The sequence below is a fragment of the Temnothorax nylanderi genome, unplaced genomic scaffold, assembly GCF_030848795.1.
Source record: "Temnothorax nylanderi isolate EJ_2023f unplaced genomic scaffold, tnyl_v1.0 TNYL_tig1265_pilon, whole genome shotgun sequence".
Lineage (NCBI taxonomy): Eukaryota > Metazoa > Arthropoda > Insecta > Hymenoptera > Formicidae > Temnothorax > Temnothorax nylanderi.
Window position 1 is genome coordinate 1 of NW_027250327.1, and position 14,110 is coordinate 14,110.

Below are 14,110 nucleotides of genomic sequence, written 5' to 3' on the forward strand. Positions count from 1 at the left end.
GAGAGAGAGAGAGGAGAGAGAGAGAGAGAGAGAGAGAGAGAGAGAGAGAGAGAGACCTTATCCTATACTTCGCTATCCCTATAATCGCTTTAAAAATCTAAACTTATCCTATACTTAATCATAAGCCGCATTATTCACCGTCACACACACACACACACACACACATCCACACACACATCACTCGCTCGCATATACACACCACGCTGACCTAATTTTCAGGTCTAGCAGCGCCAAGTTTTTTGACAAGAAAAAGTTATGTATTTTAATAAAATATTTTTATTTTGTACTGTTACCTCTGTAATTCTTTGCGATGCGATTAAATCTTTTAAAATACATATATAAACTTTATATTTAAATACCTTGTATTCCCTTGTTGGGTTTAAATATTTTAATAAAATATTTGTATTTTGTACTGTTACCTCTGTAATTTTTCATGATTCAATCTTTTATTCTATTGAAAATAAACTTTGTATTTAAACTCGATAAAAAACAGTGGTAATATTATACCTCAAAAAAACCTAAGTAACAAGAGGTAGACGTAATCTTTGTATCTCGAAAAATACACTGAGAAAAAAAATTGTTAATCCCAAGAAATATTTAGTCCGATACGTTCAACTAAACATTTTAGTTAGTTAACAAAATATTAGTTTTTTCAACAATTTATTTCGTTTCCTTAATCAAGAATTAATTAATTCACCTAATGTTTAGTTAAGTAACTAAAATGTTTAGTTGAACGTTGTTTGCTCGACGAGTCGTCTACAGACGATTCCGAGTCTCGACATCGAACTCGCGAAACTCATGTTCGACCGTTAGACGCCGTGCCGTCGTAAGCGGTGAGATCCCGACGACGGGCAGAGGCGCCGTACGGCAAACCGGGCTCGTGCGACGACCGGACCGCGAGGACCGGCCGCCTAGTAGTGTGTCACATTGTTTTGAGCCTTTCGACTCACGAGACTCCTAGAGATATCATTGCCACCTTTGACTAGAGAGGATACGGCCTTAGAGGCGTTCAGGCATAATCCCACGGATGGTAGCTTCGCACCACCGGCCGCTCGACCGAGTGCGTGAACCAAATGTCCGAACCTGCGGTTCCTCTCGTACTGAGCAGGATTACTATCGCAATGACTGGTCATCAGTAGGGTAAAACTAACCTGTCTCACGACGGTCTAACGTTTCGAGATTAGACTCGAAGGATTATGCGACACGCCGGGCGAGAATGCCGGGACGCGCTCCGATTGGTGCGCCTAAAGGTGAAAGGAGAGAACGGATGCGGAACGTCGACGCACAGGGTTAAATTCACAAAGTCATTTTATTTCGAGCACACTGCGTGACGAGCATTGTCACAAGCGCGAAAGCGCATCTGTCCGGGAGAGCGGCACGGGGCGATCACGTGGCGCTTCCCCTTTGAGCGGTGCAAACGAACGCGAGTTGGAGGCCTGCCGCGGCGGCCTGCTCCGGAGTCGAGAGGCGCGTGACACACACTCTTGATTTGCGCGAAAGAGTTAATCGCAATCACGGCGGCCTGCTCTGGAGGCGAGAGGCGCGGGATGCACAAGGTGCGCGCACGAGTTAGTCGCAGTCACGGCGGCCTGCTCTGGAGACGAGAGGCGCGGGATGCACAAGATGCGCGCACGAGTTAGTCGCAGTCACGGCGGCTTGCTCCGGAGACGATAGGCGCGGGGGCCCAGTCTGGAGTAACGCAGGAGTCAATCGCAATCACGGCAGCCTGCTCTGGAGACGAGAGGCGCGGGATGCACAATGTGGAGCAACGAATCACCGGAGCACTCTCCGTAACTATCGAGATTCGAACCGAACGATGTGTACGACCGCTTCGGTACGGTGTCGGAGACTCTCTCTGGTCGGGGAATCGCGCTCCCGCGAGCGTTAGACTCTTCCCGAAAGACGCCTGATCGGTCTCGGCCAATCACCTGTCGACACGGTTTAGCAGTAACACGTGTAAGCCGCGTGTCGCGAATTCCATTGCTCGCAAGAAGCGCGATTCCCAACGCGAATATTCGAGCACGTTCAGGGACGGCGCTCCTCTCCAACGCGCACGTTCCTTCACGTTAACGTAATCGTTAACAAACGTATCGGACTAAATATTTTTTGGGATTGACAAATTTTTTTCTCAGTGTATGTTCTCTCTGTAATTGGCGCTGTAATTTAAAAAGAGATATCATTTCTTTTTTGTAATTGTAAAATAGATCACTTGAAGCGCGACTCATCTTTGATAAGGTAACGTAATTATTTTGTCATGTGTATCACTTGAGTTATAATTTTTTGGAAATAAAAATGCTACTGCTTAGGTTTTTTTCGAGATTTTTCGAGATACAAAGATTACGTCTACCACTTGTTACTTCGGTTTTTTCGAGGTAAAGATACTACTGCTTAGGTTTTTTCGAGATTTTTCGAGATACAAAGATCATACGTCTACCACTTGTTACTTAGATTTTTTTGAGGTATAATATTACCACTGTTTTTTTTTTCGAGGTAACAACATATACACTACTATGCGTGTACTTGGCGCCTTTCTTTACCTTTTTTTTAAAAAAGGTAATTTTGTACAGATATCACGCCTTTTTGTAGTATTACGCATTTTATATAAACAGTATGTACAGGGTGTTATTTCGAGGTATAATACTAGCACTTTGTTTTTTTCGAGGTAACAACATAATACATATATACTACTATGCGTGTACTTGGCGCATTTTTTACCTTTTTTTGAAAAAGGTAATTTTGTACGGATATCACGCCTTTTTGTAGTGTTACGCATCTTAATCTTAACAGAAAAAAATTACACCTTATAAAGAAATGTGTCTGAAGTTGTTAATATATATATATATATACATTGCCGGACATTGCTTTTATGTAAAATATGCATCTATATTATGTTGCTTGTATAAATTATATATTATGTTGCTTGTATAAATTATTTCTTATCAACTTTTTCCAAAAATAATATATAAATACCTTTAGCACCTGTAGGCCATCGTTTCCTTTCTATAATTTTTCCATTATCAAATTCAATCCAAAATGTCCTTTCTCTACACATACTTGTATAATGACCATCTTCAATAGATGTACCCTGATGAAATATAGTATTTATTACTTTATACTGCTGTTTAGCTATCGATATCTTAGTCGTTGGTATGGCATTTAAATTAAATGTCTGTGGTATTTTCACTAATTTATTATCCTGTGACGAGAACAAAATTAAATGAATGATAACTATTTCTTTCGTCAACGTTAATTCATTTCTAAATACTAGATTTCCTGCACAAGATTGGCATGTTTTTCCGTATAATGGACCCCAATTTAAAAATGTATCCTTTAATAAATTATTAAGATTATAACTTTTCTTCTTCAAATTATTAATAGAAATTGGAACAACTATGTTGTTATCAGTAATAATTTTTGTCGTATAACCACATGAGTTGCTAATGCACTTAGTAGTACAAGTAACTTGATGTCCGACCAAATTTCTTATGTAATTATATTTTGTGCAAATGGCAATAAGAAATTCAAGAGCGTCTCGTTTTGCCGGTTTTTCATCACGACTCGTAAAGCGCTCTCCTAAATCTGTCCGTATCGCATCAGCATTCAAATTAGGTAATCGTTTGTCATATTTATGCGCTAATATACTTAAATCATCTTTATCAACTTTAAGCAACACTTTCCTAATAATACTTGACTGCAAGAAACATTGTATTACTGAATTTGCGTAGCATGAAACTCCATCTTTATTTTGCAAAGCAGGTATCGGCTCAGCAGTACTTTTTCCAGCTTGTTGGTCTGACTCTTGACCGGCATTGATTATTTTCGACAATGTCCACGGAACATCTTTTACTTTTCGAAAACGTTTTTTCGAAATAGTAATTGTTTGTGCTTGCGGTAGAAATTTTCGTTTTAGCCGATTATATTCGTTAATAGCTCTTTCACTTGCCGTTACAGATGAAGGATCAAAGTTAATTAAATGCAATCCATCCAAAGAGGTTACTCGGGATAACGCAACATATACCTGACCACAACTAAATATAGAATTGCCTATATCCATAACAGCGTTTCGCAAGGTTAATCCTTGACTTTTATGAACGGTTATGCCATAACTGAGAGTTATGGGAAATTGTTTTCTGATAACATATGCTTTCTCCATTACTTTAAACTTGACACTTACTCTTTCAATAGAATACTCCAAACCAGACGGTAAGAGAAGTTTAATCTTTTCTACAGAATCGGTAGATATATCCTGCACAACAGAAATAACTGTAGCAATTGTACCATTTACGAGACCCAAAGTGACATCAATATTGCGTCTTATCATAACTTTCGCTCCAATTTTAATTGTAATTTGTTTCAAAAGCCCAGCTGTATTAGTATCATCGTCTTCATTATCCGTCAATCGCTTTTGTACTGTTCGTTTAATATATTTATCACAGTCAACCGTATCTTCAGCAATTAATAATATTTCTTTCGAAGCAATACGACTTAGCATTGCAGTGTTAAGAACATCGCACAAATAACGAGTAGGCAGTAAACAAACAGTATCAGGCGGCAAATTATCAATAAAATTACACAATTCGTATAATCTTGCATCGAAAGACTGACCTTTCAATGATATTTTTCTTTTCTCGAGAATCTCAGAATCAGAAGTTGTCAATAAACCAACACGAACTCTCGAGAGTAATTCACGATAAGATCTATCTCCTTGCTGACGCATATTGATCGTCAATTCATCATATTGAAATTTTTGCCACAACCATTCCTCAGGAGTAGTCCCCACACTGCCAATATATTTATCAAATTCTGCTTTTAATAGTGGAACAAAGATAAAATTTTCACGTACAGGAGGTAATTGAAGCAGATCTCCAAATAAAAGAACATGCTTTCCACCAAAGAAATCGTCATCCATGGTACAAATATTTGACATAGTCGTAAATGTATATACATGAAAGTTAAATTAGATATCATTGACACTTCATCTGTTCGAGAGCACGCGGTAGCGCGATGTAGCGCGAGGCAACGAGACGACCACAAAGAAAACAGCAAGTCCAAAAATACACGAAAATAAAACAAAGTATATTCACAGTCTAATGTGTACAATTATTTACAGAGTTCAGAGCCGTGAGTGATAGCGCGCACTGAATCTATCACAGCGAAAAGCAGAGAATTTAGCTGCACAAGCTAATTCGGTGTCGAGGGCGGATTGCGAGTAGCGTTTAAGCGGTTTGCAAGTAGCGTTCAAGCGATTTGCACGAGCGGTGATTCTAAGCGGGTGAAATCAAGCAAGCGAGTGCGAATGGTATGAAGCGGTGTACTGGCGGTGATCCTCGAACGAAATCGATTCCGCGGCGCAGCGGCGATCCCTTTATCACCTCCGAGGCGAAACTCCCTCCAGGCTCGTTACAAATAATTTCGGGAAGGTGATTGGCCATCGATGGCCCACGTCATCGCGCTTACGTCACGGTTTCGGTTGAAGATCCGACGTGCTCGTTACATGTTTTCGAGTGTCATGTTTATGGCATGGATCTTTCCTTAGTGAAAGCGTTGTTGTTTGACTTTATTTGTGCGCCCGGTCGGCCGTGGCTGTGTTATTGCTAGCGATTAGCGAACTTTCCGATGCGATGAAAGATCCATGCCATATTGAACATTAACGTCGACAAATTCTTGAAGAAGCTACTTGACATGCGATTAATGCGATTTTCAGCAAGGGTAGCGCAATCTCAAACATCCCGCCCGCCTATGCAAGTGTTGACGAAACATGGTGCGCTCGACGGTGCGACCGACGCCGCGGCAGAATATCGATTTTTCGATCGATTCATCGTGATCGCGATTCCGGCGCGTGCTAGCGAGCAATGGCGGCGCGGCGCGGCTGCGCAGTATCACAACGCGTGGTGATCTCGAGCGAGACACATAAACATTCGCGATGCACGTAACGCGAATTCGGTGACATGTGAGAAGTGAAGTGATACGTGAAAGTGAATCTGTGTGTCGCACAGAAGGTGAAATTGAGGCGGAGGGCCGAGATAAGTGGTTGAATGGATCTTCAACATTGGCAGAAGGCCGATGAAGGACGATTACACGAAGTGAACAAGAGAAAATGCAGGCGGAAGGCCTATAAAATTAATTAAGCGACGGAGAGTGTCGATGGGCTCACGCGTCCTCCGGCGTCGGCTGGTCCTCAGCTCCGGGAAGAAGCACGAGTTTGCATAGTGGTCGAACCAGCTCTGACGTGGCGGTGCGAATCGTCGCCACTCGAATGATGCCATCGTCTCCGGGGTGCAGTCGAATGATGCGGGCCAGTGGCCATCGGCTCGGTGGGGTGCTTTCGGCTCGCACCAGGCACAGAGATCCGACGGCAGGCGCATCCTCGAGTTTGAGCCACTTCGGGCGTGCGGTCATCCCGTTTACATATTCGCGCGACCATCGAGACCAGAAGTGATCGCGCATCCTTTGGAGGTGTTGCCACCGGGAAAGTGAGCTCTCAGCCGTGTCAGTCAAGGAGGGCTCGGGAACAGCCAGGAGAGGAGCACCGATCAGGAAGTGTCCTGGGGTGAGAGCGGATAGGTCGTCCGGATCGTCGGACAAGGCTCGCAGCGGCCTGGAATTTAGGCAGGCTTCGACCTGAGCGAGGAAGGTGCTCATCTCCTCGAACGTGAGCGTGGTCTCTCCGATAACCCGACGGAGGTGGAACTTCGTCGACTTCACGGCGGCTTCCCACAGTCCTCCGAAGTGCGGTGCAGCTGGCGGGTTGAAGTGCCATTTAATGCCCTCCGTGGCGACGGCGTGAGCAAGGCGACGGCCGTCGGCGGAAGAAGCGCGGAGAAGCTCTCTCAGAGCTCGGTCGGCCCCCACGAAATTGGTGCCGCAATCCGAGAACAGTTCCTCGCAAAGGCCTCGCCGGGAGATGAAGCGCCGGAAAGCGGCGAGAAAGGCCTCCGTCGTGTAATCCGAAACGACGTCCAGATGCACAGCCTTGGTGCAGAGACATACGAATACGGCGATAAAGGCCTTGTGCGCTCGATGTCCGCGGCCTTTGCTCGTGCGGATGAGGATCGGGCCGGCGTAGTCCAGGCCGGTCCGGAGGAATGGGCGTGCTGGAGTGACTCGTCCCTTCGGAAGATTGCCCATCGGCGGCTGAGGAGTCGTGGCTCGCCAGCGGGTGCATCTGACACAGCGATGCAACCGCTGCTTGACAATGGAGCGGCCCCGAGGAATCCAGAACCGGAGACGAAGCAGGCCAAGGGTAAGCTGCACTCCTCCGTGCAGTCCGACGGTGGCACGACTCAATGATTAATCGAGTGAGCCACGAGGAAGGCGGTGCGATCATCGGGTGTCGCTCATCGGTGGAGAGCAGGGCATGCTTGAGCCGGCCTCCAACTCTCAGAACGCCGTGGTCGTCCAGGAATGGACTCAGGCTCGCCAGAGGACTTCGAGGTGAAACGGTGCGGTTTGCGGAAATCGAAGTGATCTCGGCGGCGAAGTGCAGTGCTTGCACCACGCGGAGCCAGCGGAATAGTGCGTCGTCAATCTCCTCCGATTGCAGGGTGAGTGCGGTGGTGCAGGAAGCGGCGCGTCGCCAGCGAGAGCACCAAGCTGTGACTCGTAGAAGCCGGTGCAGCGAGGAAAATCGGAGGAGCATCTCGGGCTCGGCCTCGATTTTTTCTGTGATAACGTGCGCCACGACTCGTCGTTCCGGCAGCTCTCCGTCGGACATCTCCCGACCCTCGCTCGGCCACTGGGTTCGGTCCTCGCGGAGCCAGGCGGGTCCAGTCCACCACAGGGGATGGTCCATCAGGTCGCCTGGAGCGATTCCTCTGGAGGCGCAGTCAGCCGGGTTGTCTCGCCCGGGGACATGTCGCCATTGAGCGTCCGGAAGCTTCTGCTGGATGCGGGCCACGCGGTTCGCCACGTAGGTTTTCCAGCGGGAGGCGTGCCCGCGGATCCAGTGCAGTGTAACCTGCGAGTCTGTCCAAAGAAAAGTGGGTGCTGTGAACAAATGCAAGGTGGAGCGAGTGTGATCTGTGAGAGATGTGAGCAAGTCGGCGGCAGTGAGCTCGAGCCATGGCAGTGTCACCTGCTTGACCGGGGCCACCTTGCTCTTCGCGACCAGCAGATGCACGGCCACGGTGCCGTTCCGGGTGATGCGGAGGTACACGGCCGCGGCGTACCCTCGCTCGGACGCGTCGGCAAAGTCGTGCAGCTCCACGTTCGCGTCCTCGTTTCCGCTGCCCAGCCAGCGGTTCACGCGCAAGCGGGAGAGGAGAGGCAGCTCCTCGAGGAAACTCCTCCAACAGTGCGCGTCGGCGGCGGGAAGCGGGTCGTCCCAATCGAGTCTCTGGAGCCACGCGGACTGGATGAGGATCTTCGCGCGAATCACCACGGGAGCGAGCCATCCCAGCGGATCGAAGAGTCGAGCGTTTTCCGCGAGAACGCGTCGTTTGGTGGGCTCTGCGACCGAGCGCGGGTGAATCGCGAACGCGAACGTGTCCTCGCTCAGGTGCCACAATAGCCCGAGAGTGGAAAAACTTTTGTCTTCCCATGAGTGCGGTTCGTGGTAGAGTCGGTGCTCGGGAGGAATTCCCGACAGCACTTCGTCGCAGTTCGCGGCCCATTTCCGAAGCGGGAACCCGCCCGCCGTGCACAGCCCGCGGAGTTGTGTCTGTTTGGCGATCGCGTCGGACAAAGTGTTCGCGCCTGAGACAACGTCGTCCACGTACGTGTCCTCGAGCAGCGTGCTCGCTCCCTGTGGATATCGCGATTGTTCGTCGTGGGCCAACTGGCGCAACGTCCGAATGGCCAAAAAGGGCGCGCACGCGAGACCGTACGTTACCGTGAGGAGCCAGTACGCGCACACGAGGGCGAGAAGGGTGCAACGCCAAAGGATGCACTGGTACTTCCTGTCGTCCGGGTGAATGAGAATCTGCCGGTATCTTCTCGATGTCCGTAACGAAGGCGTAGCGGTGCCAGCGCCAGCGCATCAAGACGTCCGCCAGAGCGGGCAGCAGATTGGCGCCCACGAGGAGGTGGTGGTTCAGCGACTCGCCGGACGGCGTCTGTTGTGACCCGTTGAATACTACCCTGAGCTTGGTGGAGGTGCTCGACTCTCGGAGCACTCCGTGATGAGGTAGGTAGCACTCAGGTTTAACTTCGTGGTCTGGAGAAACGGAAGCTAACTCCATGTGTTTCAGCTCCTCGTACACCCGCATGAACTGGCGGTAGAGCTCGCCGAACCGGGGGTCCCTCTGGCATTTCCGCTCCATTGCGGTCAGCAGGCGTTCGGCCGGTCGGCGCGTCTCAGCCAACGTCGTTGGCTCCTTGGGGAATGGCAGTCGGACCACGTACCGTCCCGTCTCCGTGCGAGCGTGCGTTTGCACGTAGAAGTCCTCGCACTTCTGTTCTTCCGGCGTGAGGGCGGCGGGAGCGGAGGGCTCTGCCTCTTGCTCCCAGAAGCGGCGCACGAGATCGGCCAACTCGTTGTCGGCCGTCGCTTGAAAGCTGCCGCGCGTGTGGAGGGCTGAAGCGCCGCAGCCACCGGACAGGATCCACCCGAAGGCTGTCTTCTGCGCGATCGGGGCTAGCGGTCCGCCCTTGCGAATGCCCTCTTCGAGGATGGTGGAGCACACTTCTGCTCCGAGAAGTAGCTCGACCGGGTCTCCAGCCGAAAACCGCGCATCGGCCAGAGGCAGCCCTTTGAGATGGGGCCACGTAGCGGGGCTCTTCGTCGTCGAGCCTTGGTAAAGAGAGAGGCGGGGCAGCACGAACGCGACGGCGGTAATCGTGGCTCCGGTTGTCACGGACGTAAGGCTCACCGTCACCTTCCCGCGGGTTGCCCCGGATTTCGACCCCCCGATTCCGAAAATCGACACGGCGGAGCGAGATCGTTGCAGGCGCAGGCGCTGCACGAGAGATTCAGCGACAATTGAGACCTCAGACCCTTGGTCGATGAGGACTCGCACTGGATGAGGGTCTCCATGGCAGTTGGCGACGGTCACTCGCGCGGTTGCGAGGAGGATCGCCTTGCGGTCGTCAGCGGAACGCACGGCGGACAGCGCGCTGACCTCGGCGGACGGCGACGCGGGGACGTAGGCTTCATGAAGCATCGTGTGATGCCGAGCCTTGCACGTGAAGCAATTCTTCGCGGATTGACATTTCGCGACGGAGTGATTGCCGAGGCAATTGTAACACAATTGGCTGGTCTCGACAACCGTCTTTCGGTCGGTGGCGGACTTGGATCTGAAATCGCTGCACGTCATCAACGAGTGTTTTCCCTTGCATAGGGCGCACTGCGGATTGGCACTGTCTTTAGACCCTTGTTTCGCGACGTGGGTCTTCGCGGACCGAGTGGAATCGGAGGCTTTCGCGGCGGGTTTCGGTTTCGCGGCGTTTAGCGTGAGGACACGCTTCGCAATAAAGTCCGTGAGCTTCTCGTGCTCCGGCGGATCGACGGAGTCGGAGATGAACGATTCCCACTCGAGTCGCGTGCGCTGGTCAAAGAGCTCGACAACCAGGTGGTTGAAGAGGTCCATTCCATGGGACTCGATGGGCCTCCCGATGCTCTCCTGAGCATTGACGGCGGTTGTGACGGCGTTGAAGATGCGGCTCAGCTCGTCTGCGGTTTCTCCCTTCATCTTCGCCACGGCGGTAAACGTGGCGAAGTTGGAGCGTATCAACTCCCTTTTATTCTCGAAATGTCTACTTAGAATGGCCCACGCGCGGTCGTAATTGGTTCCGGTCACTGTTAACGAACGCACTAATTTTTCAGCGGGCCCCCGCAGACAAGATCGGAGGTAATGGAACCGCTCCGTGTTCGAGATCGACGAGTTCTCACCGATGACCGATAGGAAGAGATCCCGAAACGACGGCCATTCCTCGTACGCGCCCGAGAAGTAAGGTAACGTGATACGCGGTAGCGAGGTCTTGGGGGCGCGTTCGCCACCCTGCTCTGGCCCAGCTGGCACCTGGGGCAACGCGGCTTTCAACGTGCTTGCGTAGGTGGTGAGCAAGCTGTGCTGATGCACGTACGCATTCTCGACGGTGTCAAAGAAATCGGTTTTAAAGTACTCACTCTCGGTGTAGAGATCTCTGTAGCATGCCCGAATGAGATCGTGGTTTGACTCAAACTTGGCCCACAAGTCGTCGAGAATGCGGAGGCGAGTTCTCACAGCGTCGAGGGTGATGTTCTCTGTACCCTGCTTCCGTAGATTGGTCATCGCGTGGGCGATGCGCCTGTGGATGTCGTGCTGACCGTTCAACAAGGCGCTCTGATCCATGCTCATGGCTGCAGTCGTCCGTTGAGGAAGCACTCCCGAGTTAGCGGTTGCCGGTCGAATCCGGCTCGAAGGACCAGAAATGTTCGAGAGCACGCGGTAGCGCGATGTAGCGCGAGGCAACGAGACGACCACAAAGAAAACAGCAAGTCCAAAAATACACGAAAATAAAACAAAGTATATTCACAGTCTAATGTGTACAATTATTTACAGAGTTCAGAGCCGTGAGTGATAGCGCGCACTGAATCTATCACAGCGAAAAGCAGAGAATTTAGCTGCACAAGCTAATTCGGTGTCGAGGGCGGATTGCGAGTAGCGTTTAAGCGGTTTGCAAGTAGCGTTCAAGCGATTTGCACGAGCGATAATTCTAAGCGGGTGAAATCAAGCAAGCGAGTGCGAATGGTATGAAGCGGTGTACTGGCGGTGATCCTCGAACGAAATCGATTCCGCGGCGCAGCGGCGATCCCTTTATCACCTCCGAGGCGAAACTCCCTCCAGGCTCGTTACAAATAATTTCGGGAAGGTGATTGGCCATCGATGGCCCACGTCATCGCGCTTACGTCACGGTTTCGGTTGAAGATCCGACGTGCTCGTTACATGTTTTCGAGTGTCATGTTTATGGCATGGATCTTTCCTTAGTGAAAGTAAAACCGAAGGATAAACCCTCCGTTCCCAGATCGAGTCGTGGAAGCAGCGAGCCGAGTTCCAGTATGAACCGGGACCAACCGCAGAGACAAAAGGTGCAGAAGGAGCAGGGTGCGAACAGATCAGCGCCCGAACAGCATAGCCAGACCGAGAACGAGGAGGACAGCGGCCTCTGCGAAACATACAGCCAGATAAACCCTGACACACATCATTGCGACCCCGACGAGGAGGTGCGCCGGTTGTTGGAGGTAAGCGTACAGCCCGCTGGACAGGCCGGGCGGGACGAGTGCCAGCCCATGATGGTCGAGGTGGAGGAGGTGCAGCAGCCGAGTGCAGCCGACCCCGAGAAGGAGTACGCGAGCCTATAGGGTGCACATGTACAAAGACTTTATGTAAAAGGTCATATTTATTTTTTATATATGCTTTAAGAGCAACAAGTACCAAAAGGGTACATTTTATAATGATTTTATGTTTTAACGTTTTACGAATTGATCGAGTAGAATTAAAATTTTAGAATAACAACACTGTTGAACAGCCATACGAGCATCACAAAGATACATACACCTGTTACACACCACAAGCTAAAAAAGCAACACTCTAAAATAAAGAAAAGAGATTTACAATTAAACACAAAAAATTACCCTAATTACACATCCTATTCCTGAAGAATCCGTTTGGAAGGAGAGTAATGCCTCCAGAGAGGTACAAACCAATAATATTAACGTTAACATTTATTTCTTTTGCAGTAGCATTAATTTGCATTATAATTCTAATATATTCAAACAAGGGTTATTAAAAATGCCCACAGACAGATTTTACATAACGATTATAACGTTTATCCTGATACTTTTTACAATATTCATAATATATATGATCCTATTAGTTTACGCAGCTAAAAACAATTCGGAACCACAATTTTTAATATGAGACTTTCAGAATTCTTAATAACATCAATAATCATATTTTTTCCATTAATTATCAATTTCCCTGACACAGACATGGTCATAACACTATATTTATTATTTACACTCTACATATTAATACTGGGCGTAGGAGTAGATCCACGGCTGATCAAAGAATGACAGCTGGACGACACAATTCGTTTAAAAGATATTTCATTTGTTTAATTTCATTTATAATACTAATACAAACAACGAGCGGGACGAATTCCCGAGTATGTAGCAAAAGTTCACATAATTTAACGCGTTTCAAGCAATTACACTTTCAGTACACTTTGATACACCACCTACACCTGTTTCTAAGATTCAGCGTGCGAGACGAGCCAGCGAAGGCTCTACACCTTTGTTTACACTTTTGACACTTTCTACACTTGCATGTCAATTTCAGCGTGCGAGACGAGCCGGCGAAGGCTCTACACTTTAACCACACTTTTGACACTTTTTTTTTACACCTGCATGACAGATATCAGCGGGCGAGACCAAGCCACCGAAAGGTGCAACACCTTTTACACTTTCTACACTCGACGTCTTAGAATAAGCGTGCGAGATGAGCCAGCCACGGCAGTTACACTTTTGATACACTTTTAGCACTCCGAGTGCAGATTCGTTAAATTCATTAAATTTCACATGTATTATTTACAGTTACATCTCACGGAAGAGAGAACGGCCAAATGGAGTTGTTCCAGGCAAAGATTTATTTCACATTGCGTTATGCATTGATTTTCATTATATTCAGTTACACTTTATTACACTTTTGTGAACTTTCTACACTTTTAGACGGCATTCAGCCAATTTGATATTATATTCATGATTTTGATACTTAAACATTATTCCCTGTCGATTTAAGATTTTATTATTATGCAATTATGCGTGCGGTACTTATAAGCCGCGTTATACTTACCTTTTATACTTACCTTTATTACACCGACTCCGGTGATTAGATGAGACGATTCCATGGCGATCCCGGGTACCTGAAAGAAAGAGAAAATTAATACTTACCTGGTTTCATAGGATTCGTCTGTTGTGACGTTGAGAGTCACTCGATGCGAGTCGAGTGACTTTTGGTTCGCTTGCGCGAAGTTGCGTGCAGCGACGCGTTTGGTTCACGCGAGTGCGAAAGCCAAGTCGCGCCGTTGCACTTTAGTGTAGCATCTCACGAAAAGGTGCCGAGTCCCAAGAACGACTCGGCAAGCGAAGTGCAGATGGAGTCGTACCATCTACACCCGAAGGTGCGCTCCG

At 48.8% G+C, this 14,110-nt stretch overlaps 1 protein-coding gene across 1 annotated transcript; it reads right to left on the reverse strand.

The window, feature by feature from the left end:
* Positions 1–3,054: 3,054 nt before the first annotated feature.
* LOC139787094 (uncharacterized) lies at positions 3,055–11,276 on the reverse strand (the record flags this gene model as incomplete). The annotated part of the gene is made up of 6 exons (XM_071726187.1): positions 8,895–11,276; positions 7,281–8,743; positions 6,155–7,165; positions 4,606–4,781; positions 4,019–4,410; positions 3,055–3,196 (listed from the first exon to the last, which is right to left on the reverse strand). Coding segments are annotated over exons 1-6 (5,566 nt in total), but the record flags the coding sequence as incomplete, so codon positions are not given.
* Positions 11,277–14,110: the final 2,834 nt, after the last annotated feature.